The sequence below is a fragment of the Hemibagrus wyckioides genome, linkage group LG27 (genome assembly GCF_019097595.1).
Source record: "Hemibagrus wyckioides isolate EC202008001 linkage group LG27, SWU_Hwy_1.0, whole genome shotgun sequence".
Taxonomy (NCBI): Eukaryota; Metazoa; Chordata; class Actinopteri; order Siluriformes; family Bagridae; genus Hemibagrus; species Hemibagrus wyckioides.
The window spans coordinates 7,438,996-7,461,576 of NC_080736.1; the positions used below are offsets into that span (position 1 = coordinate 7,438,996).

The following is a 22,581-nucleotide window of genomic DNA, read 5'->3' on the forward strand; positions in this document are numbered from 1 at the left end:
TCCTGAGGTGAGCAAGAGAAGTGAAAATGTCAGGGGTTTAGTTAGTGCTGACACACCTGAGCTCCAGCACTCTGACTGCATTTGGCTCCGAGGGCATACAGCACGGCTGGAGTGTGTTTTCATACTCGGCTGATCAGGCTGCTCTGGACTAAAAAAAAAAAAAATATGACCCGTGAAAAGCCTGCCAGGAGCAGCTTGTGACCGGTGTTCCATCCAGGCATATTTGACAAGTGGAATATTAGAATATGAATGCCTTAAAGCTCCTGTCAATTTATTCTCATGAGTAGACTGAAGCTTTCGTGTTGTGCTTGCAGGCAACAAAAGAAGGAAGAATGTAGTGAGACATCCAGTCTAAGTGGAGAGAGCTATATTGGAAAAACAGACGATATATGTAATTAGGAGCAGGAGTCTGCCACATCATTCCTACTCATTGTGTGTGATGGTTTCACATACGTAGTGTTTAGTCTGTTTGAACTGAGCCTGCACCAGTGTGCTGTTTTAGTGCACTTTGTTTGTGTGCCTCGTTTGCATTGAGAATAAGATTCACCCAACAGCATGATATTTCAGATGAAATGATGTGATGGTTTTTATGAATATGTTTTCAGCCCTATATTCCCCTCAGACGATTTTTTTTTTTTTGCTTTGTAGTTTGTTTTATTACATGCTGTGTAAAAACAAACCAAGCCAATCTAACTCAATAGCCAATAGTAAAATATTTCCTATTAATAGCTTAACCACTTTATTATCCTGATGAAGAAATGAAGAGTTGGGTGGTGGTGACTCAAGTGGTTAAGGCTCTGGGTCGTTGATTGGAAACTCAGGGTTCAATGCCTGCACCTCCAAGCTGTTGCCCCCCAGGGGTGCTGCATAATGACTGACCCTGTGCTCTGACCCCGACCTTCAAGACAAAAAAAAAAAAAGTTTGCATATGCGAAGGAAGAATTTCACTGTGCTGTAAGGTATACACCGGTCAGGCGTAACATTATGACCACTTGCCTTGAAGGTGAACCAGCATTAACTTGAGCAACAGTAGCTCATCTGTTAGATCACACGTCTTCACTCCACACGTGCATCAGTGAGCCTTGGTCACCCATGACCCTGTCGCCGGTTCACCACTATTCCTTCCTTGGACCACTTTTGATAGATACTGACCACTGCAAACTGGGAACACCCCACAAGAGCTGCAGTTTTAGAGATGCGCTGATCCAGTCGTCTAGCCATCACAATTTGGCCCTTCATCAGACTCGCTCAAATCCTTCCGCTTGCCCATTTTTTCCTGCTTCTAACGCATCAACTTTGAGGACAAAATGTTCACTTGCTGCCTAATATATCCCACTCACTAACAGGTGCCATGATGAGATCATCAGTCTTATTCACTTCACCTCTCAGTGGTCATAATGTTATACCTGATCATTGTATGTGACGATAATAAAGGGTGTTTCTTCTTCTAGAAAGACTAAACTGTCTGTAATAAGTATTCGTTTACCTTGAGAGCATAGCTCACCAAATTCCTTATCATGTTGATCTCACATACAAGCAACTTGAAAATCATTGTAGTGTGAAACTCATTGAGGCAAAAAAAAGGCCCTGCTAATGTTAAATTTTGGAGACAAATTAGTATAAAAACAAGCATAAAAGGGATGGGAATTAGCCGAATAGCCAAACTGTTGTGAGACGATTGCATTAAAGTTATAACAGATGTCCTAGATGGCTATGCATTGTGTAAAATACTAGCGTCTGGTTAATTAGGCTGAAGCTGCAGCAGTGCCATCAGTGTCATAAATGGGCTTTTAAAATGTGAGCACAGTAAAGCTAAAAGCAGGAGCAGTAACCACTCTGTACCCATACTAATCTTGGCTTAATTTTGCCGTTTGCTGTAAGTGCTATGCCCCAGAAATATGTGCAGCATAAATCTCCATGATATTATTTTGACTTTCTCAGGTAACGTTCCCAACCTTTTCTCTCAGATGTTTACGTTATTATCCTAGCTGACATTCCCACATACAACTACGGCGGCTTTGCAGTAAGGATATAATTTGAGTCTAATGTTGCTAAAGGATTATTAAGTGGCACAAGCTGAAGGCGTTCAAGAAACTGGCAGTATGAATCATCCCACAGGTAAGCGATGAAGAGTCATGTTCATAGCCAATCACGATGCTCCTCAGAGTCGAGGAAATTGGCTAATAATCCGGTGCCACCCATAAAAATCCATCTTGCTTGCAATCAGTCTATTTTCAGGCCAAGAGTAACAACAGTTGCAGCCCTTTGCAGGAATGCGAGCAGCTGTGTTGTACCATTAACATACCAGAGAGGGTTTGGAAAAGTAAGAGCTATCAGAACTTTATGCTAACTCAGCACTCCAGGACATGTCCTCTAGACAAAGAGCTGTGTCCTGACAGGAGAGATCGCCATGCAGGCTGCAAATAATTGTGCCACAAAACTAGACACATTTTCTCCTGGGTCCTGGGAGAGAATTTTTAAGTGCCAGTCTCTGGTTAAAGTCCAGGTTCTTAGACTATCTTGGTCTTGGCTTCACCTCGAGACTAGTTGCAGCCTCCTGAGACAAATGAGTGCTGAATTTGTTCACCCTGTGGTATTAGGATTCAGCATGGCTGGATATAGTTTCTCCTTGGTGAGCATTGTAACGCCCTTAATTTTTTCTGAAGAACGTTTGCATCACGAATGAGTAATCAGCCTCCACTCTTATACAAGCTTGCACTGTATTATAAAGTTTTTTAATTATAGAGTCCTTATCCAGATCTTTTATTCCCTTGAGCAAAATTGGGTTTGATTGCCGTAGAGCTCTCGTTTTACATGATTGGGTCTTGAAAACAATGGAGCTGTCAGTACAAGCTCCAGTATTCATAAGCCTGTATTCATAGCTCTAGCCTCAAGCCCTCTTTGCATTATTTCTGGGTGCATAGAGAGCACGCTGCTGGTTTAAGTGGATGGGACAGGCGTGGAGTCTCTGGAGTAAATCTGTGGGGCCGGTGGTGCCATCCGCACTGAAAGCTAGGCATTCACTTCTCCCACTTCCTGTGTGCCAGCTTCATACTATCCCCCCTTACTGACAGCCATTATCAGCCCACAATACCTCCCAGTGTTCCCAGAGCCCAGGGTGCCAGAATAAGAGCACAGCTGGGGGTGGCGGAGCCGTGGCGGGGTACGGATTGGTTGTTTATCGCCTTGTGAAAATGTTAGACTTGGATCTAAATTAGTAAAGAGGGTTTGAGGAAGGTGATGGACCGCTGGCTATGCGAGTCTCCCTGGATCGTGAGACGAAGGAGAAGTGCGGGAATCAAGACGGATGAGGTTGAAGAGAGGACTGGCGGCTGCCTCAGAGAGCGCATAATGAATGATTCGGGTGCATTCAAGTCTCCAATGGAACTCTATACTTCATATTTAAAGATGTGTATGATGGTTATATTTAGTTTTGCTGAGGTTTGGCAATAATTTTCCGGCATAACAGTAGTGCTACATTAAAATAAACAGATGTGTTTAATTACTTAACTGTTCTTAATCGTTATATACCAGGGATCAAGGGGGGTTGAAAAGGAATTGTGGAAGTTATTAGATGATAAAATCTTTTCTTGTCACTGTGAAAATAATGGTCCAGTGTTCTCCGAGTTCTAACAATATCTACAGCACCCTCAGCAATGTAAAGGTATAGTTGTGTAATTTATAGCTTCTGCTTCAAATGCTCCTGCCCACAACCCCTGGAGCATCTGGTACATCTTAAAACCGTGACCGTGCAAGAGTTTAATTTAAAATTGTTGAGATTTGATTGGTTGGTTGTGTTTTCCTGTATCCTGCACCAGTTCTTGACAAGAAGACTTGCTTCTAAACATCGTTACCCAATGAGCTTTTTGTCAATAGGTTTGCAACAGTTAGGAACAAGTAAAGGAGGTAAAATCACATATTTGTCAAGATACTACAGGAAAAATAGCAGATGGCTTCTTCATATACAAGTAGGTTTTAGATTCTCAGGTAATGCCTTGCATAACATTTTTTAAATTAAAGGACCATATTTTCATATAGCTTAGGTCTATTCCAAATATTACTAACTTTCCTGCAATGTAATGGATTCTATTTTAGGAATCTGTTTCCACTGTACAGATATTGACCCATTTTATTTTTATTTATTTATTTGATCTTTTCCGCTCTTTTAATTACCTATAATTCCTAAATAAGACCCTTCACTCCATGTTTCAGTGTATGAAACTTTTCTAGTTTGTTCTCCACAATGCAGCTTGTTCAAATAGGGGATTACATCTACGTAACACCGCTGTAGCTTCTGATCTGTGGATTACACAGGGCTCAGCCATACCTCGCATATTAGCAGGGCTGAATACAAATGATTCCCTTCGCCGGGCACATCTGCGTCCATTCGGTCGAGACCATGTCATCCACAGGGCCTCGTGATCAAGACCTGGCCTGACATCACACCGCCGCTCTATGACTTGCAGTGGCTCCCCCCTACCGCTTGTGAAAGTGGTGGAGTCTGAACTCTGTCTCTTTTCCCGAGGAAGCTGTGAAAAGATCAAATTATTTATAGTTCTTCAGAAAGAAGACGAGCTGCTTATCTTTTTGCTTTTGCTCGGCTGCTTCTTTGCAGCCTCAGCAGCGGTTAGAGAGAGGGGAGAGAATCCGAGTGGAAATGAGAGTGAAGGATCGCTCTGTCTGCACTGATCTTTCATTTTCCCTATATGCAATGTCTTTTTGCCAAATATGAGAGATCCTTTTTTATGAGGCAATATTTTATGGTTTTTAAGCTCTGACAGGCTGCTGGTAGAGCACAGACCTGTTCAGAGTGCATTTAGGATGTGGTTTTGAAGCAGGGTACGAATCCCTTGTGAATTTCTAAAAGATTCAGTGCTGTGCAACAACTCGAACCCTGACCATGCTTTCTTGTTGTTGTTCTACACTCAGTTAATCCTCAGTCAGTCCTTTGCTAAGCCTCCCAGGTCAATCAGTTTAATTTAGTGTGTACAGAGCACGTTGTTTGGCTAGATGGATCGAGCCGGTTTTGTGATTGATGCTCGTTCCTTGGCTCCTCACCTTAGGCTTGATTTAGCCCACACACAGGTGCAGTGTCATAACGATTTTCACGGTCATGCCTTTGTTGCCGGTGTGTCTGCTCTGCCGGAGCAAGCTCAGTAATTAGCAGTGGTGGGAGTTCAGGCCATTGATTTTTATTCCTAGCCAGGCAAACGAAATGCCATGGAGATGATGGGCGGGAAAATCCGCCTCTGCTGATTGGCATTGTTTGCCGCTTGGTTCGAATAACAGGCCACGCTCAAATCAGAACAAGAGCTGCGGTCTGTCAGCATGAAAAAGCCGATGAATATGGAGCAACTGGAATTGCATCTGCTGTGCTGTTTGTCTCGCCATTTAGACCCGTCTCTCAGTGACGCGTGCGAGAGCTGCAGGACACCCTTAGGTGACTTTGACCTGGTGTATATCCAGCCACTATAATTTGGTCTCTGGTGAGACGCCACTAGTGTCTGATGCTGCAGTCTGCTTTTGGTGCAACAGATTGCTCTTTCGCAAAAGACATTTTAGCAAACAGAATAATAACTCCCCATCGCTGGCGGCTGCTCCACACTCAGACAAGGTAAACTGCTCAGTATGCTGTCGGGAGCTCGGCGCTCTGGAGGCGTATGCTAAGATGGTGGGCAGATATTGAATTTTTTTTTTCCTCTCAGGGCTCATTCATTGAGTATTTATGCAGCAAAGACTGATATTGATTAGACCTTTTTAAACTATGCTTAATATGATGTAGATATATATCATATTGTCTGTCCAAATTCCTGATTGCCAGTGTGTGTGGATGTTGGACTATTTTAAAAACATGCTATTTATTAGTATTATTATTATTATTATTATTATTATTATTATTATTTTTAAGATTCTGAAATGCATTTTAAATAACATGTACACATCAAGAGTGGCACTGCCATGGCCAGTTTACAGAGCTCGGTCTACTTTGGTGTTTTTCAGTAAAACAAAGATGTAGTCTGTGTTTGCACCAATAAAGATTAAGCAAGCAGTGCCAGTCAGCAGAAGGAGGCTTTTTCCCTCCCTTTATCTCGGTGGAATTTCATTTGCCTGGCCAGAAATAAAAATCAATAGTCTGAACTAAAAATACATGCCTTTTAAACATTCAAATGCGGAGGTTTTATTTAGTTTGAAACCATTAATATTATGTAAATGTGATTTACATAATATTGAATGAATTATGTCCACTTATTGGAACACTTTAAATGTGCTTATCTAACTGGCTGAACAAGAAGTTAAAGGTTTTTAGAACAAATTTCACTAAAAATTCAGGTTCTACATTTTACAATCATTCCAGGCACTTTCAAGAAATATGTTTTCCCAACATTGTAGTCAAATACACCTTACAGAGTATTCTATAGTTTCAAATTTTGACATGTACCCATCCTGGACCTTTTCAGATGTTTAAGAGACGGATGATAAACCCATCACGTGTCTTTTCATGGATTTTAGCTGTTATTTAATGTATGTGTTTTTTTTTTCTTTAGGTGAGGAGGAGTGAGAATGCGTTTTCTGGCCTCCCGGGTCCACTACAAGACCCTGATCGTGATCTGCGCCCTGCTCACTCTCGTCACCGTGGTGCTGTGGAACAGGTGCACCAATGAGAAGGTGTTGCATTCCTTGCCCCGGCCCCCTTTAGCCCCGCCCAGTCCCGGGGTGGCCGGACTTCAACAGCAGGCCCAGCCCCCTGAGGCTCCGCCAGTGGTAGGAGGCGGAGTCCGATACGAGGAGATCGACTGCCTCATCAACGATGAGGTCACTATTAAAGGGAGGCGCGAGGGCACCGAGGTCTACATGCCCTTCAGCTGGATGGAGAAATACTTCGAGGTGTACGGCAAAGTGGTCCAGTATGACGGCTATGACCGCTTCGAGTTCTCGCACAGCTATTCCAAAGTGTACGCCCAGAGGGAGGCTTACCGTCCCAGCGGAGTCTTCATGTCCTTCGAAGGGTACAATGTGGAAGTCCGTGACAGAGTGAAGTGCATCAGTGGCGTGGAAGGTGTGTTATTGTGTTAATTGCTTTTTCAAATAGCCTGCCATATTTTCCGAAGCATTGCTCTCTGAGCAGAAAGTTTGAAGGTTATCAGTACAAGATCTGTGCACAATGAACAACAGGAAGAACATGTTATATTACATGCGGTTTGATCATCATCCATGTCCTCATCAACAGCTAGTTAGTCAAATATATTGGTGTTGCTTTAAACAGCTATTTAATTCCACTATTTTAACTTAGATTTTCTTCTGGGTTTATGCCATTAACACCTGAAACGAAGACCAGAGAACAGTTTCTGCAGTAATCTTATTATTTTGAGGAGCTTTCAAATAAAGCCTCAGGAAACTCAATCTCTGATTGCTTTCCTTTCTTGTGGACTAATGTACTTGAAAACAGACTAATGGACTACAAACTAGAAATGTGCAGACTAGGATATCAAGTTAGACCAAAAAAAAAATTTTAAAAAAAGAATCTGGTGCTTGAGTGAAGTCACTTAAAACCACATGGGTGCATATATTGTGATTCATCTTCAGTGTCTTGCTTTATCCTGGTTAGGGTAGCTTCACTTTCAAATGACTTATTTCTTTATATCTTGTATAATATACAACGATCAGGCATAACATTATGAGCACTGAGAGGTGAAGTGAATAACACTTATCTCCTCATCATGGCACCTGTTACTGGGTGGGATATATTAGTCAGCAAGTGAACATTTTGTCCTCAAAGTTGATGTGTTAGAAGCAGGAAAAATGGCCAAGCGTAAGGATTTGAGCGAGTTTGATGAAGGGCCAAATTGTGGTGGCTAGACGACTGGATCAGAGCCAAAACTGCAGCTCTTGTGGGGTGTTCCTGGTCTGCATTGGTCAGTATCTATCAACAGTGGTCCAAGGAAGGGACAGTGGTGAACTGGTGACAGGTTCATGGGTGGCCAAGGCTCATGGATGCACATGGGGAGCGAAGGCTGGGCCGTGTGATCCGATCCAACAGACGAGCTACTGTTGCTCAAATTGCTAAAGAAGTTCATGCTGGTTCTGATAGAACACAGTGCATGACGGGTCAGGGCTGGTTTTGTCAGCAAAAGGGGGACCGACACAATATTAGGTAGATGGTCATAATATTATGCCTGATCGATGTAAACTAGAAAATATTAGGAGTGGATGCTAACAAAGCTAACTGCAGGTGCAGACAGAATTAGGCTGGATTCCTACAGGAATGAAAACAACTCTCCCACACACCTCTACTACAGAAGTAATAAATAATTGCTGTCTTTCCCATATCTACATTTACAGTGCCAGAATTTCTCACCTTTCATGGTAAAGTAGGCGGTTCTATTCTTAGTTCAAGCTTTTGTAGCGTCTACTGCCTCCAATCACAAAGCTTGTTCCACAGGACATTTCTGTCTCGTCTTATTTTAACACACGCTTGGATGGAGGGTTAATATAACACTCAGGTTTGATAACATACGAAGGTTTAAAATATTTCATACTATATTCTCAGGGAGCGTACAAAGCCAGAACCAGAGCGTTGTGTGGGTGAGTGACTGAAATCCTGACGGGGAAACAAAGAAACTATCAAATTGAAGGTTTTTGACCTGAGATCCAGAGATGCTTGCTGGCTAAAAGTATTAGTTTCCTCTCACGAGGCCCAGCTTTTAAAAAGAGCAAGTGCAAGGAAACGCGATGAAAGACATCAAGCCATTGCAAGAGCAGTCTGGTTTAATCAAGTTAAGCACCGTTTATATATTTATAAGAGAGTAGAAAATGAATCATTGGAAGCATCCTGTATTTTCTTTTCCCTCTGTTTAGTTTCGTATCCTTTGTGCATGTTTGTTAGTTTCTGTGTATAAGACTGCGAATGAGATCTCCCCCAGCCATGGATGTGTCACTTAATTCTGGTGTGTAGGTGAGAAAAGTAGAGATAGAGGGATAAAGAGAAAAGCTGGCCCGAGGTTGCTGGTGGGCTATAAATAGTCATTTAGCCCTAGAGCTTTGGTAAGAGTTTTCCGGGAAGGCAGGCTTAAGTAAATCCACCCCTAGCCTCTCATGAGTAATGGACCATCAATGGACTCACATTAAGCAAATTAAACTGAGATTGATCCAACTAGATTACAGGAGTTGATTGTGGTGACCCCAAACTTAATGGAGAACCTTTTTGTGCTTGTACGAACATGCATCTTCCATTTCACTGCGGTGAGTCGGGTCGAGGGAAGAGGAAGAGCGGCTGGTCTGCTTTGCTGCTTCAGTCGTGTCCTTTGGCATGGCTATCACTCTGTCCAAGAAACACATTTTTCTCCTTGGCATCGTCTGTGGTGTAATCAGACATCTCAGTCACTGTGCTCCATCACTGTCAATGAGCTCTGAGAGTGAAGTTCCCCTTCCATTTATCTCCTGCCAACTCTTTAGGACATCTCTCTCTTTCTCTCTCTTTCTCTGTCCCTCTCTCTCACTTTTTCTCTCTTTTCCTCTCTCTCTCTCTCTCTCTCTCTCTCTCTCTCTCTCTCTGTCTCTCGCTCTCTTTTTTCCCTCTTTCTCTCTGTCTCTCTCTCATTGTCTCTCTCTCATTGTCTCTCGTTCTCTCACTGTGTTTGTCTTTCTTTCTTTCTTTCTTTCTTTCTTTCTCTCTCTTGATCTGTCTCTCACAATCTCTCTTTCTCTCTCTGTCTGTCTCCCTCTGTCACTCTTTTTCTTTTTCTCTCTCATTCTCACTGTTTCCTTTCTCTCTTTTTTAGTCCTTCTTTCTTTCTTTCTTTCTTTCTTTCTTTCATGCTTTTTCTCTTTCACTATCTGTCTGTCTGCCTCTCTCTCTCACTTGCACACTTTCTCTCTTTCACAGTCTGTCTGTCTGCCTCTCTCTGTCTCTCTCTCTTGCTTTCAGACTTTTTCTCTCCCATTTTCCTTGGGTTTCTTTCTTTCTTTCTTTCTTTCTTTCTTTCTTTCTTTCTTTCTTTCTCTCTCTCTCTCTCTCTCTCTCTCTCTCTCTCTCTCTCTCTCTCTCTCTCTCTCTCTCTCTCTCTCTCTCTGCATGCACACTGTTCCCTCTTTTACACAGGTACAGAATTGTTGCCAAATAAGAGGAGGAGCAGCTCTGTTTGACTCCTGCTTTGTCCTTCACTCTGGCACATCTGCCTCCTACTCCTTCCTGTTACAGTTTGCAGGAGCTTGAGTCCCAGTACACGCAACCCACATGCACCTACAGATGAAAGCAGAAAGAGCTAACCTAAAGCCAGAGTACAGTTCGGACCGCTTCCCGACTGCGTTCCTCCCATTTCCGTATTTCAGGGCAGCACACAGACTACCAGCTGTAATATTTACAGCTTTCCAGAAGCCTGTTTTACTGTGGATGAGCTGTTGGCACAGTAATTACTTGAGAGCTACTCAAAATGATTTCTCTTTCTGTTTATGTTGCTGTCAAAAATGCTAACTAATCCATTATCCTTTAATGCTGGCGTCTCTCCACGCCGTACGCTATTCCTCTAAAATATTGTCATTAAACGGCATCATATTCAGGTTCGCGTTTGTAGCTACAAGCTAATCACGCTTTATTGCCAAGGAAAGAAATAAATAAAAATGATCAGGCAATAATACGCTCAGCTTTCCAGTGAGTCACACTAACTCAAACCCAACAGTAGCTTTTTGAGTGGAAAAATTCTACTTTTCTGCCTGTGACACCTCTAAAGAAACAGATTTCACCGAAATACGTAGAAATGTCTTTATTTAATTTTTAATTTCGTCTAGACCGGCATGCCCAGTCTTGGGGGGGCACACAGTTTGATAATGTTCTTGCATAGCTGTGGCAGTGTAATGAATCAATCAGCGTAATCAGTTCTGTTTGCAATCAGATACTCCATGATGCTCTAGCGCTACAGTTAGTATGTCTTTAGGACTTTTGGGGGAAGTTAAAATTTTATTTCTGATTGATGTGCATATGAACAAACAACAGTCCATCACGAAAGTGTGTGTGTTAGTTTTCCAAATTAATATAAAAAAAAAATGAGAAGCTACACTATACTGCCAAAAGTTTTGGGACACCCCTCCAAATCATTGAATTCAGGGGTTGCGCTTGGCCCCTTAGTTCCAGTGAAATGAACTCTTAAATCTTCAGCATACCAAGACATTTTGGACAATTTTATGCTCCCATCTTTGTGGGAACAGTTTGGGGATGACCCCTTCCTGTTCCAACATGACTGCACACCAGTGCACAAAGCAAGGTCCATAAAGACATGGATGAGTGAGTTTGGTGTGAAGGAACTTGACTGGCCTGCACAGAGTCCTGACCTCAACCCGATAGAACACCTTTTGGATGAATTAGAGCGGAGACTGTGAGCCAGGCCTTCTCGTCCAACATCAGTGCCTGACCTCACAAATGCGCTTCTAGAGGAATGGTCAGAAATTCCCATTAACACACTCCTAAACCTTGTGGAAAGCTTGTTGAAGCTGTTATAGCTGTAAAGGGCGGGCCAACTCCATATTACATTCCTGTGTATGTAAAGGCAGACATCCCAAAACCTTTGGCAATATATAGTTATTTTCCCAACATATGTAAGGTGTTGGACTACGGATCAGAAGGTTGTGAGGTCCACCGAGTTGCCACTGTTGGGCCTTTGAGCAAGGCCCTTAATCCTCAATTGCTCAGTTGTATAAAATGAGATCTCATTAGATAAAGATGTCTGCCAAATGCTGTAAATGTAAACACAAAATATTCTGTTGACTGTTATATGGTTATGATGGAAGCATAACACTTCTGTAATAATGTAAAATCTGATCATCTACATTAATACAATTCAGTTTGGCGATGTAATAACTGTGGCTGACTCGTTATAGGCTGCTTATAACCTGATTTGCATTGAAATACATTTGTATGTGAAATCATTTTAGTATTTCTGACCGTTCTAGAGCTTCAGGTGTGCTGGGATTAGAGAAGATGTGAACCTCTTCGGGGCAGCGAGACTCCGAGACTGGAATGGAGAACCAGTGGACGAGGCAAATAAAAACCGCTTATAGCTTGAAGGTGTGATATTCATACCGCAGTGTTGGAGGGAAAATTGCTGAAATGGGGCGCGTTTTTTGGCAGCGTTCACTTTGTCATTCATCTGCAATTCACAATGAAACCATTTTCGAGCCGTCCGACTATTATTCATTCACATTTCTGTCAGCAAATTTCCATTGGTGCATTCAGAATGGTAAATGGCTAAGCTTTCTCCTCTTCACACCGCTATATTGAAGGGGCAGGACTGTAGTGTAATCTTTTGTGTTCAATAGAGAAATTGGGTCGTCTCTAAATGGAGATAAATCCGACGGCAGGGTGAAACTGATGGAGTGTGAATTACTTCACCGCTCTCATTTCGTCCCTGGCCGGTTCTGCGAGGACGTCGGCATGTTTTCCCGTACCACCCAGCCCCTGTCCATTACTCACAGGCGAGGCTGTGGGCTCCAGGAACCCCTCATGGATCTGCTGTGAGTTTTAAGGAGCTCTGCCTTATTAATTACTGCACTGGGGAGCAGGAGGAGGGCCTTGAGGGGCTTGTTCAAGGTTGCGAACTGTTCCTCACGATTTTCCTCTCCTCTGTGAAGAGACTGTTTAGAGAAGTACGTTCTCAGAGCATATGCATTGGATGTGAAGAGGAACGGAGGTACGTGTCATCGGCACTTCACTTCAACTGATTCAAGCGAAGAAAATGAAGGAATTCAGTGGTTTAGTATTTATTTTGCCTAACTAACGCTTTTATGGAAGTTGGGAGCAGAAAGTCGAGGAAAAAATAGAGCAGGGTGTGGGCAGGTTTTTCTTTTGAAATTTGAGAGACACAGGGGGTGTGTGTGTGTGTGCATACAGTGGGGTTTGTATGAAACAGAAGACAAGAGAAAAGAAGACAGGGAGTGTGCGTGGGTGTGTATGAAATGGGAGATGAGAAAAAAGGATAAGGACTGTGTGTGTGTGTATACATTCATGTGTTGATTGGTCTCAGTGACCTCTGCATGGAGATGTTCCAGCTGTTATTTCCTACATGATGGGTGTTACTCTTCTTCATGTAGAGCTAATAACAAGTATTCCTGTGCTGCAGCGCTGATGCAGGACAGGACACACACTCCAGGCTGTGCTAAATGAGCAGGAGAAGCCGAATGGAGGGAAAGGAGGGGTGGATAATGAGAATAATATGGAAAAGAGAGAGAGAGAGAGAGAGAGAGAGAGAGAGAAAAGCAGGATGTACTGTATAAAAGCATATGAGAGAGATTCTGATTCTCCTCCTCTGCTCCAGACAAACTCTGGGCTCTGAATAGAATCTAGGCCAGACACTGTTTCTGAGGCCTCCATTTAACTCCTAATGCGGGTCCCACTTACAAGTGTGTGTGTGTGTGTGTGTGTACACTCCTTGGAAAATGGCCTAGAGGAATGCAGTGGATCTCATTAGGGCATTTGTGTTTTCTTGTGGTTTGATCTATTTATCTCCGTCCCTCTCCTCTGCTGTGTGTGTGTGTGTGTGTGTGTGTGTGTGTGTAGGCATGCGTGTTAGTGGAAACCAAATGTCTCCAAAAGAACAGGAGAATGAAACTATATTAGTTTATGGGTGGATATCATGTACAAACCTGGAGCTTTTATTTAAACTATTAAAGTTAAAAGCAAGGTCAGGTTTTAATTAATAATGTCCGTGTCAATGGAAAGTCCTCACACAGATAGTATGGGGTGTGTGTGTGTGTGTGTGTGAACATGCCTGAAACAGTTATACTGTAGAGGCGTAAGCAGCTGTGTCTTGCCTTTGGTTAGTTATTGAGCTGCACATTTTGGCAGCCGTGGCTGTAGAACAGACCTCTAACGCTAGGAGAAGAATCCATCCGTTATTGACAATGACCTTTCAACCCTCATCATTGTGCCTCGCTTAGTGGTAAGGCATATACCGCTAGAAAAGAGACTGTAGTCGAATTTCAAATACAGTTTCTCTCCTGGTAAGAAAAAAAAGTTACAAAACTGTACAAACATAGAGTCAAAGTTAGTTCACATTGCAACCACCTTAAGTGCTTTTAAATATTGATGAAAGAGATGACCTTTGTGGACCTCTGACCATCCAGTACGCCCATACAGTACATGGATCTTCTGTTGCCACAATGTCAGATGTTGACTGTAAGTCTCTGTATCCTGCTCTAGTTTCCTTCCACTGGAATTAAGGGATCTAAGCATAATGCCCCTGTGCACAAAAGCAGGGTACATGGACACATGGTTTGAGTGGAAGGTCAAGGTTAGAGTGGAAGAACTTGATTTGCACTGACCTTGGTGTTGAAAAGTTTGAAAATCTGTTGAGAAGAGGAGTGGAGAATTAAATCTGGAATGAGTTTCTCAGAAAGCGCATCATAGTGTTATAGCAAGGTGTAGCCATATAATATATCCACTGATCAGCCATAACATTATGAGCAGGTGACATGAATAACACTGATTATCTCCTCATCATGGCACCTGTTAGTGTGTGGGATATATTAGGCAGCATGTGAACATTTTGTCCTCAAAGTTGATGTGTTAGAAGCAGGAAAAATGGGCAAGCGTAAGGATTTGAATGAAGGGCCAAATTGTGATGGCTAGACGACTGGATCAGAGCATCTCCAAAACTACAGCTCTTGTGGGGTGTTCCCGGTCAGTGGTCAGTGTCTATCAAAAGTGGTCCAAGTAAGGAACAGTGGTGAACCAGCGACAGGGTCATGGACGGCCAAGGCTCATTGATGCACGTGAGGAGCGAAGGCTGGCCCGTGTGATCCGATCCAACAGACGAGCTACTGTTGCTCAAATTGCTGAAGAAGTTAATGCTGGTTCTAATAGAAAGGTGTCAGAATACACATGCATGATGGGTCAGGGCTGTTTTGGCAGCAAAAAGGGGACCAACACGATATTAGGCAGGTGGTCATAAAGTTATGTCTGATTGGTGTATGTGCGTGTCTTGTACCAGGTTACAGTATTTAATTTATTTATTTATTTTTGGATAAGTCTCAAACTGCATGTGCACTTCAGCTTAGGGAGAGCTGATTAGCCGAATCAGGTGTGTTGGTAGCAGGAAAACACAAAAATTGGCATAATAAGAGTCTCTCCAGGACCAGGGGTGGAACCTGTTCCAAAAACCTGATGGTAACAAGTGTATGTTGTGACTATTGTGCATGTCATTGTTAGTGGCTGTGGAGTGACTAAGTTGTTGTAAGATTAAAACCCGTAGGTCTGTACTATTTTAAATAAGCAAGTCATAACTGCAGAGTGAAATTCTTTCTTCGCATATCCCATCCTTGGAGCGCATCCAGAGCACAGGGTCAGCCATGATGCAGTGCCCCTGAAGCAAGGGGGTTGAGGGCCTTGCTCAAGGGCCCAACGAAGGCAGCTTGGTGGTTCTGGGGCTTAATCAACAGCCCAGAGCCTTGAGCTACCAACACCCTTATAACAGCATTTGTAACAGCATTTTGCAGTTGTAGCGGAATCTATAACTTTGTCCCTGTTCTCTCTCTCTCTCTCTCTCTCCCTGTTCTCCAGGAGTGCCTCTCTCAACACAATGGGGACCTCAGGGTTATTTCTATGCCATTCAGATAGCGCAGTATGGTCTGAGTCACTTCAGTAAGAACCTGACGGAGCGAGCACCCCACGTGGAGGTGTATGACACGGCTGAGGAGCACAACAGCAAGCCCAACGCATGGAGCGTCCCCAAGGGCTGCACTCTCACCACAAGCTACGACAAGACCCGTGCCTCCACCGTCCGCCTGTTTAACGCTCCAGGTACTGACACAGGGGACCTTCCTTTTTCTTTAGATTTCCACCTTTTCTTTCCTCTTGCCTGAAAACCACAATGCTTGTCAGATTCTCCTCATTCTGTTTCCTTTTCATTTCCACAAACCATCTATCCTAATTATGAAGGAGAATTCCGCATTCACTTAATTAAGAAAAAAATACTTTTTTCCCCCCCATATTTGAAACCATCTGTTTGTTGCATACCATGATGCCGTATTTATTTGAGCCTAATTGTGAGTTTCATTATAACCATTATCATCCAGCCCAAGCCTCCAGTCTTCCATAAACTCAGTGCTCATCCTCTCATCATCCTATCTTCCTCTTCCTGTTTCTAATTCCTCATGCTGATCCTCTTTCATTCTTGTCCTCATTTAATTCTCCAATCAGCAGCTTTGCATTGCATCACACAGTCTTTTCCACAAAATCAATATCTGTACCCTATTAAGGCAAGCACACACAAAGCTAGCCACCAGGCAGAACCTCTGGAGGCAGCAGCCCTCTGGCCAGCAATATGTATTTTGTTGTTAATAATACAGTGTGGCTTTTTAGCACTGGCGCAATCAATAGCCGTTAGAATTAGCCAGGCTATTGCGCAGGCGGCCTGTAATTGGTGTCATCACCTAGAGCATTGATTTGTGCAAAGCCTACTGGGATGCACTGGCTCTAGCACCCTAGCATTAGATATTTATCCTTTGTCTTTGCTTTTTCACTTATTTTCTGCTCACTCTTTGTTTGTTTTAGTGACTCTTGCACTTTCTTTTGAGTCCCTCACATCACCTGCACTCTCCTCACTTATTTACTCTGCCACTGTCTGTAGTCTCCACTCATCTATTATTGACTAGGAGCTAATCAGACGAGAGTGGTACAGATCCATTTACTCTATTTATTGCCTTAAGTAATGGCCATATGAGTGCAACACAAATAAACACTGTGAGGCTGATTGTCCAGTTTCTCCCTGAAGTTTTATTTCTCTTGGTCTTTCCAGGTTATTTTTTCGTACTCTGTTTCTGTCTCTTATCGGCTCCCCTGCCTATCTCAAGAAAGTCTAATCCTCGTCTTTCTTTTTAAATATTCATTGCCCGTTACGGGAGAAAGAAACAGCGGGCAAGAACAGATGCTTTAGTCTAAATCATGCTTAATAGAGAGAGATGAATTTTTGGACAAAGTTTTGAATGTGCAATTCTTCAGGCCAGTTAAGGAGAGATGGCACAGACTGATTGAGGCTTGGCCAACGAGAATCTCCTGTACCAGTAGTGTTTTCCCGCAGAGTAATTTTTTTCCCCTGTCATATTAGGATCTTGGCCAAGTCTTCTTTTTCACTCTCGGTTCTGCCTCTCTGTCTAATTAGCTACTTGGAGCAATGACACATGTGAACCCTGCACCATCAGCACTTCATTCCGATACAATTAAAGTGCAGGAGTGTGTGCACACATTTACCTATTTGTATCCTTTTTTCCACAAAATAAGCTAGAAACTGACTTTAAAATAAAGGCAGAATTCATTAACATCTTTGCTTTACTCTTTGATTCTACAGAGAACTCTGAGGGCATCTCTCTGTCTCTTGGCAACACAAAGGATTTCATCATCTCTTTTGACCTGAAATTCGCCTCCAATGGCAGCGTGTCTGTCGTACTGGAAACGACAGAGAAGGGGCCTCCGTTTGTGATCCACTACATCACTACCAGTCAGCTCATTGCCTTTAAAGACCGCACCATCACCTATGGCATCGGGCCTCGTTCAGCCTGGACCACAGTGACTCGGGACCTCCTCACCGATCTGCGCAAAGGCATTGGCCTATCCAACACCAAGGCCGTCAAAGCAACCAAGACCATGCCGCGGCGCGTGGTCAAAATGGTTTTGCATGGTCGAGGTGCCATCGACAACGTGTCTATCTCCACTACGGCCCACATGGCTGCCTTCTTCGCTGCCAGTGATTGGCTGGTGAAGAACCAAGATGAACGCGGCGGCTGGCCTATTATGGTCACCCGCAAGCTGGGTGAAGGCTTTCGACCCTTAGAGCCTGGCTGGTACTCAGCAATGGCACAAGGCCAGGCCATGTCTACCCTGGTAAGGGCGTATCTACTCACCAAGGATGAGACATACCTGAAAGCAGCTCTGCGTGCCACAGGTCCTTATAAGGTGCCATCCGAGAAACATGGTGTCAAAGCCGTCTTCATGAACAAGTATGATTGGTACGAAGAGTATCCAACCACACCAAGTTCATTTGTCCTCAACGGCTTTATCTACTCTCTAATCGGGCTCTATGACCTGGCACAGACAGCAAGTGAAAGGGACGGACGTGAAGCAGCAAGACTATATGCCAAGGGCATGGAATCGCTTAAGGCCATGGTGCCACTTTATGACACTGGTTCGGGCACCATTTATGATCTACGCCATTTCATGCTAGGCACAGCACCCAACCTGGCACGATGGGACTACCACACTACGCACATCAATCAGTTGCAGCTCTTGGCTTCCATCGATGATTCACCGATCTTCAGGGACGTCGCCAAGCGCTGGAAAAGCTACATGAAAGGAGGACGAGCTAAGCACAACTAGAGCTGCAGGCAATGGAGGACAAATACCCGCCGTCACTTGGCATACAACACCTCACTCCCTGAGGGGAAGCTGTGTTAGCCCATGGAGTAAGAACTGAGGGTAAAGCCCAGAGTGGTCTAGCTGAATCCTGCTGCAGTTTCCAGCCATTAGCCATGGCTAACCTCTCGGGTTTTTTTGGGGGCTTGAAACTAATCTGTGCTGGAGGCTCTAATTAAGTACAAATGCAATGTTTATGGCAAAAGCGTGTATGGTTGAATTGGGGTGGGGATTTGCTTGACTTAAATCTGCCGTTGAGGTATCCAGCACGATTAGATATGCTCGCACACACGTGGACGTGGGGATATCACGGTGATTATCACAACTTTCTTCCAAAATTCACTCGATACTTGTCTAGACGTCAATCTTAATAATAATAATAATAATAATAATAATAATAATTGGGGAAAATACAACCTCCATGCCTCATCAGGCATCCTCACTATAAGTAATTAAAGTCTTTTTGGTCGAAAGGAAAGATAACCTGGGAAATGCTTCCAACAGTTTGTCGTCTCTGCGATATGAGCTAAGCTCTGACAAGAGACATAGTTCTTAGCTCAGTAACAGACCTCCTCAGGCCCCACAGTTAAATTAGTGTCCTTCCAACCCTACCAGAGTGTTCCACTACTCTTGGGGTGTTTGGTAAAGATGGGGAAAACCTTGTCACTACATTTACGTTCTCAAAAAATTTGGGTTTGGGCTGAATGCTTCTGAAATGTTGGTGTATTTGGAATGGCAGAGCTTATTCAAGTAATATAAAGATACTCAAGGATTGATCCTAGAGCCAGGCCAAGTGAGTCTCATGGGTTCTTAGTCTCATGCAACCTGTTGAGAATTATTATACTATTTAGGCTGACAAGGCACCAGTAATATGATAAAGTATTGATTTGTCTGAACAAAGACACTCAACAGTTGAATTTCCGAAATAATGCAGTCTGCGATATGCTATATGGCCAAATGTATGTGGACACCTGAACTATCACACTCGTATGTGCCTACTGAACATCCTACTATATTTTGGAGCGTGGCGGTGGGGATTTGTGAGCTCAGGCACTGAGATTCTGGCTGAGAAGGTCTGGGGTGCAGGGTAACAATTCATCCCAAAGGTGTTCGGTGGAGTTGAGGTCAGAGCTCCATGCAGGACACTTGAGTTCTTTGTGCTCAGGGGAACAGGTTCTGGCCTCTTCATTCCAGTCAAGAGAAATAGTAATTATACAATAATGTGCTTCAGAATTTGTGGTAGCAGTTCAGGGAAGACTCACCTATGGGTGTCATGGTCAGATGTTCATGAACCTTTGGCCATATAGTGTATATTTGTCTAATGAGAACTTTGCCAAATACAAAAAGTTAGGGACAATGTGATGGGATTTGATTCAATTTCATACGAATACTTTAATAAGACATTGTCTGATCGTTAACACTAGAATATTTTTATATCAGTTGTGTGCATCAGGAAGAGGAGAGTTCATGTTTATTTCCTTGTAGGCTACATTGACCGCTACGTCTGGCAGCGAAACGGAAGTGTCCGAATTTCGGAGATTACTTTCTGTGTCATCCAAATACAAGAAATCTTTTGTATTTGGTATAAAGTATAAATCATAGGTAAGAAGTTAGAATGGATTATGAAGTGCACAACAATCAAACCTGCCTTTTTCGGAAGCTTGCCAAAAGGCAGACAGGAACCAATATGAAGCCTTAATGGAGAACATGTATTAGGCCAGAGAAATAGTTAATGCTGGCCTTCTAACAAAAACGACATAAAATGATTTTTAGAAATTGTAAACAAGTCCATATATGTTTCTTAGTACTAGCCAGGCATAATCTTCTGAATGTTGAACTTGATTGAGTCTTAAATCCACGACAGTTTTGGTTGATTGTGAACCGCATGTAGCAGCAACGTGAGCCAATGAATTTCCCAGCGCTCCTCCGGGGCAGGGGGGGACTGAGAACAGTTTACTGTCGACTCCGCAGTTCTGCAGAAACATTTCAGTAGCATGATCGACCATTTGCTGTCATTCCCCAGCATCCTAACCAAACGCTAAAAGCTGTAGGACAAAACGTCTTCATAAAAACCGATCCAAATCCCAACAGTCTGAACACTCGCATCCTAGGAGTGACCGCATCATTATGTTCCTTTTGTGTAAACTGGGCATTTCACATGTGTCTGTGGTCTTGAAACAATTTCAACTATTTATTTAGTTTCTGCTCAGCCCTCTCATAACACTAGGTTTGAATTGGACGTGTAATGCCAAATTGTATGGATTATTGATTGCAGCATTGTAATCTTGACCCATTTCCCTTTTTATTTTTATTTTTTTGCCCACTTTCTTTAAACCATTAGCTTGTCTCAAAGACATGAGCCGAATGAATACCCTCGGGAATACAGATTGGCAAGAACATCTGGCTTGACTCCATACTTCATGTATATGTGAAGTATGTTGTGTGTACATCACACCGCAGGCTGCACTGAATCGGTTCATTGGAGCAGAGGAGAATTCTCATAAGCTATACTATTCCAGTTTTGGTAACTTTACTTAAAGGCAGTGAATATAGGGCTGATCGACACCTACATAAAGCCTTCATAAACCTACTTAAAGATCTAACAAACAGGTGGAGTGTCACGTAGCACATTTTTGTTGAGTTCAAGTTACATCTTCATAAGCACTGACGTTGACTTTGCAGCTCAGAGTACAATTCTACATTTTTATTAGATTTTTATTCATCCTTCTGGGAATGCCATAGCACTGACATGACTCTTCTTTTTTTTTTTTAATTATTATTATTTTATTTTAAGTTTTTTTCACAATTTATGAGATTGCTATAAATCTTGCAACACCATAATTGACAGTTATGTATAATTACCCTGACTTCACTACAGCGTTTTATAACACTGACATAGCAGAAGTACTCTGGGCTACAAGGTACGAATGAATGATGAATAAAAGTCATCTTCAGAACAACTCCATGTCCGTAAAAGTCGAACGAATCGCCATGTCGTCTTGACACCGAAATGAATCCGAAGCAGTCGCTGACAGATGTTTTTATTTTAAGATTTTAGGATGCGTCTAATTTTTTTTTTTTGTTTAATAGGCTTTATGTAGGTTTTATCTAGCCCTGTTCACTGGAAAATATTGTTACCAAAGGTTTTTTGTTTTGTCTTTTTCTTAAGAGAAAATGTAATATTTTCAATAATTCATGAGAGCAATTATTTTTTTAAAGAGCAAAACTATTATTTAAATAAATAAATAAATAAATAAATGGCCGAGAATGTAGTTTAAGTCTTGGTATCAGAAAGATATCATTAAAATTATTTCTCATCTATAGATAAATAATTAGCTCAAGCTAGTGTAATAAAATAAATTAAAGTGTGCGGAAGCCTTTCGTGAGTGCGGCATAGCTCCTGGCTTTAAGAATCGAGACTTTTTCCAGGGCGAGGGATTGACCCGATCGTCTCGCCGTCCTCAGAAGTACAGATGTCTCGAGCTCAGTAGCAGAACATTCTCGTCCCCCAGTCTCAGCCAAGACACAGTAGAGTTTTCTGCCTTCGGCCAAGTTACTCAGCACATACCACCACTTGAACTGTTTATCAGTTATACGGAAGCTCAGAGCAGACTGTTGGATGGTTTTACACGCTGCTTGTTAGGCGGATTTTTGCGGATGAGACGCCTCATGACAGATTTATCTTCTTTTTTTTTTTTTAATGAGTGTCTTCTCCTCAATTTTCTATCAGTGTCCTGGCATGAGCGTTCATCTCTTGAATATATTTCTATGCACATTTCATACTTAGCGTTATAACGGGACTCGGTTCTTTAAAGGGGAAATAATCTTATCTTGCTAGGGAGGATCTGAAAATCTTATTTCGTTCATACCAAAGTCTTTAATGGTTGAGGTTTTTTGTTTTTTTTTTCCTTTGTAAATTGCTGTGTGATGTATGGCGGTGATATAAATAGAAGCGTGAATCTGCCTTCCTTTATAAGGGGGAAATGCCTTTTAATGCTGTTTAGTTTTGTAAGAGTAGATTCTATGGAGTAGAGAGAGAGAGAGAGATACAGAGGAGACAATATAATAATCACAGCTGTCTATGGGGATGTGTGCAACTGTTCAGCTAGAATTTATGCGCTAAATAATTTAAAACCTGGGACAGCGTATCCGTCACAGGAATCTGTTTCATATCCTGAGTTGCTTTG

General features: G+C 42.6%; 1 protein-coding gene across 1 annotated transcript in view; it reads left to right on the plus strand.

Annotated features, from left to right (window-relative positions):
• The window catches only part of glceb (glucuronic acid epimerase b), an 83,984-nt gene extending 62,331 nt beyond the window's left edge, over window positions 1-21,653 (plus strand). Inside the window, exons 3-5 of the mRNA XM_058381910.1 lie at window positions 6,546-7,057; window positions 15,548-15,787; window positions 17,334-21,653. Coding sequence (XP_058237893.1) covers window positions 6,562-7,057; window positions 15,548-15,787; window positions 17,334-18,358 — 1,761 coding nt within the window. The 5' untranslated portion in view covers window positions 6,546-6,561 and the 3' untranslated portion in view covers window positions 18,359-21,653. The remainder of the gene's footprint in view (window positions 1-6,545; window positions 7,058-15,547; window positions 15,788-17,333) is intronic.
• Window positions 21,654-22,581: the final 928 nt, after the last annotated feature.